The sequence below is a fragment of the Belonocnema kinseyi genome, chromosome 10 (assembly GCF_010883055.1).
Source record: "Belonocnema kinseyi isolate 2016_QV_RU_SX_M_011 chromosome 10, B_treatae_v1, whole genome shotgun sequence".
Lineage (NCBI taxonomy): Eukaryota > Metazoa > Arthropoda > Insecta > Hymenoptera > Cynipidae > Belonocnema > Belonocnema kinseyi.
The window spans coordinates 92399022-92402870 of NC_046666.1; the positions used below are offsets into that span (position 1 = coordinate 92399022).

General features: G+C 33.6%; 1 protein-coding gene across 1 annotated transcript in view; it reads right to left on the minus strand.

The window, feature by feature from the left end:
• Positions 1-3849, minus strand: part of LOC117182130 (solute carrier family 23 member 2) — a 374004-nt gene that overhangs the window by 230389 nt on the left and 139766 nt on the right. Inside the window, exon 5 of the mRNA XM_033375172.1 lies at positions 2461-2587. Coding sequence (XP_033231063.1) covers positions 2461-2587 — 127 coding nt within the window. The remainder of the gene's footprint in view (positions 1-2460; positions 2588-3849) is intronic.

The window sequence follows — 3849 nt, forward strand, 5'->3', positions numbered from 1 at the left end:
CATTTTTTATCTCATATGGAGTTAAACCCTTTAAATGAAAATGTTTGATTACCGCTCTGAACTCATTTTTTTCCATTTTTCTTAACGAACAATTTTTTTTTTAATTGGTTATAAAAACACGTAAGCTCAGAAGATGTGGACTGTGACTGCACCATATATCTAGTCGTGAATGGTGCTGACTGAAAACAGATGATTTGGAGCGTTTCGCGCGCCATCTGTTGGTCATTCTAAGGACTTATTGAACTACCCTCGTAAGTCTTCCGTTCCGCGACTATACATCTCACGCTGTCAAGGTGGTCGCGGAATATGCCTTGTCAGCTAACGTTCGCTTTCCTTAAATCGCCTGGATTGAAGTCTGGTACGGAGGGTTTTATTTTTGCATGCCAAGACGGTGTCATTTCCACCTTAACATACCGTCGCCACATTTTGAACGAAGACATTCTTGATGATAGCTGCAGGGCGTGCTATGCACACCCCGAGCATTTAGCTCACATACTATCTAGTTGTCCAACATAGTTCTTCTTAACTTCGAGAAGCGAACCACGTTCGTTATCGAATTTTCACCAGCTGACAAAAACATCATAACAAGGAGAATGAGAAGAATGAGAGGTATCGAGACCTTATAAGGGAGTTGCAACTATTGTACCCGGAATATTATGTTAAACTAATCGTCCTTATCATCGGCGCTCTTTGAGGTGCCAAGCTTTCACTTGCTAATGGCAAGTAATTGTGGCGTAAATTTTACCGCGGTTTCGCTGGGAACGAGTGCAATTTTCCAGATTAGCACCCGCTCCCGGCGAAATCCTGCGGTTTTCCTTGTGACAAATTTTTAATTATGTATATGTGATCAATAAAAACCAATCTTTATACAAGGAAATGTCTACTTTTCTTTTTATTTCAAATACATATAAGCCCTAAGTTTTCTACTTGTATGTACTTGCAATTATTCGAAATTTGTTGAATAAATATATTTTTATTGTTTTAATAGAATCCTGATCTCTTTTATTTATCATACGATTCCTTTCAGAAAATAAGCTTTATTATTTAAATTTAGACATTGCAAGATTCATAATAAAAATTTTATTTCTAGTTAAAATCATTAATATATAATCGTAGACTTTAATTTCTAGAAATGAGGTCAGGGAATTCCCTTTTCTCAGAAATTTATCTCCAGGCGTGTGTGCAAACATAAGATAAGAATACATACACGTGCTCGCTTTAGCTCTAGTCATTATAGATGTGAGATTCGTGCATTGGGAGGGGGATCTTTCGCGTATATCACGTGGACCCCCCCCCCCCCCCCCCCCACATGGTCCAATGACCTCGCGGCGTTGTGGAGAGGGAAGGCGCCAGTCTAAACAGACGGCCGAGGGGTAGTCTGGCGGCCGCCCCATAGTTGCCCTTAACTACTAATATATGACTATTGTTTTAACTTGAGTTGTTAACTTTGATGTAGAGAATTTTAAATTTCGCAAGTTTTATACGAGTTAATGCAACATCCTTTCCACATTTCCAAACAAGAATATGAGTTTTGATGGCTGAAAACCGCTATATTAATTTTTGATACGCAAACCCTGTTTTCCCTATTTTGAAACGATATTATACTAAATTCTCATTCATTTTTATCATTTATTCTAACGAAAAGTCTCTCAGTGTAGGTGTCTTTTTTATTTTTGTCAAAACAAAACATTTCTTTTTCAGGATTTTTTTAAAAAGATCTTTTTTCAAATTACAATACTATTATTTAAAGGTGGTTCTCTAAATTTGGTCGTTGGATTCTTAGTTTTATTTTGAGGAATTCCATAAATTAAATTGATTATTGAACGGTAAATAGAATTTTAAATTTGATTTGAATCTAATTTAAATTTCTTAAATTTTAATAATAACCAAATTTCTCACAGTGGTAAAACATCAATTTTTATACAGTTTTGCATTACATACGCAGTGATCATTTCAACACGCCCCGTAAACAAATAAATACTCCTACATAGAATATACTCAATTCTAAACTTTTTCTGATTCTGCATACAAAAAGTAACGCTGGAACCAAGTTGGAAATTGCCAAGACTGACCGTTGTCGCAATACTGAACAGATATACTAGTTGCAGTATAATAAATTATACATTATGAATAATGAATTAAATTAAATAATAATGATCAATAATAAATTATTCACACTAATTGATATTTAATAACAAAATTAATATTTGTTGATTGGCGAATGTTTTTTGCCAAGTCTGAGTCCAATATTGGACCGATACTGGCAAGCCGAGTGTTGGCACTTATTGCGATATCTCAAGCTTTCATCAACCTTCCCCCAATATTAACGCCAATAAAAGTCTAATATTTGCAGTATAGACTCTGAATATGATATCAATCGTAGATTTTCCACTATAATGCCAGTAAAATACATTATTGTAAAATACATAGCTCATAAAAAACAGAATAAAATTTTCTTACCCCGCTGCAATTCCCCAATGTTGTGACGCAGCGTCTGCAGCATTTTCAAACAATGACAGTCCAACTAGTGATACTGTTGGCACTATCGTTAATGGAGTGACAAATTTTAGAATATAGCCAATAATTCCTAAAATATAAAAAAGTAACTAATCATAACAAGAACATTCAAAGTTTAGCATTATAACCTAACCCTTAGAATAATTTGCCAAATTCTCAATCATATAATCAGCAAGAGTAAAAGGTCATTTGAGTGATACACTCAATTTTAGACAATTAAACACTATATGCATTCAAGTGCTCTATACGAGTGGACCAAAAAATTTCATTTGAGAATTTTTAACGGGCTTGTTGGCAAAATCGTTCTCATAGGCAAATAAATGTATGCCTATTTTTCTATTTTCGAAAAAAAAAATTTTAGAACTCGCTTTGGCCATTTTTATGTCTTATGGAGTTTAACATGTAAAATGTTTTCAAATTTTATTTCTTCAATTTTGGACAGGAAATTATAAGTCAATTTATTTCACATTTGATGTACTTGTTCACTTACTAATAAATATTGCATTAATCGCAATTTTATATCTCGGGAATATTATTCAAAAGGTTTAGCCATATCAAAAATAGCATAAAATAGCAATATTTTAAGGCTCATTGTGATCCTCAGATATGCTGGTGTAACTTGACATTTTGAAGAGACATTCTTTAGACTATTGAGAATAGATCTCTAAAAAAAATGATTGAAAATATAATTAACATTGAGTAAAGAGTAAGAAAAGCTTACACGGAGAGACTTTGGATATTAATATTTCTTTTATCGCATATCCATAATTCAAATAAAGTGTACGAATGTAGGGATAATCGAGGTTCGGTTAGAAGAATTCGAATAGTGACTATGAAAATGCAGACTAATATCTTTGATTGGAATAAATCGTACGAATTGTACACTCTTACATAAAAAAATTACAGTATTTCTAAGTGGCTGTATTAAATTTTGTAATGGATTCCAATAACGAAAATTAGTATAGTGCTTTGAAAGAAGTGAAACGGAATGTTGTACATTTCGTTACGAACGCCTTGCAATCCATCTAAACCACTATACGAAAAATTGAGGTCACGTGATGTTGTTTTTCACGCTGGTGTATGGCAAAAAGAAAGACGAAGAGAAGTTTATGAACGCTCACTATTATATGGACTTCAATCCTTCTTAATATTATATATGTGTATACAGTCGGATGTTCGCTCGCTAGCTACAGTGGGTTTGTTTACGAAGATTATATTAATACCTATCCGCATATATAAACCTACCTTGTATCTATCAATCGCACACATTTCGCTAAGACTCATGATTCTTTCGGTCCTTATATACTAAACGTGAGAAACGTATCACTACCT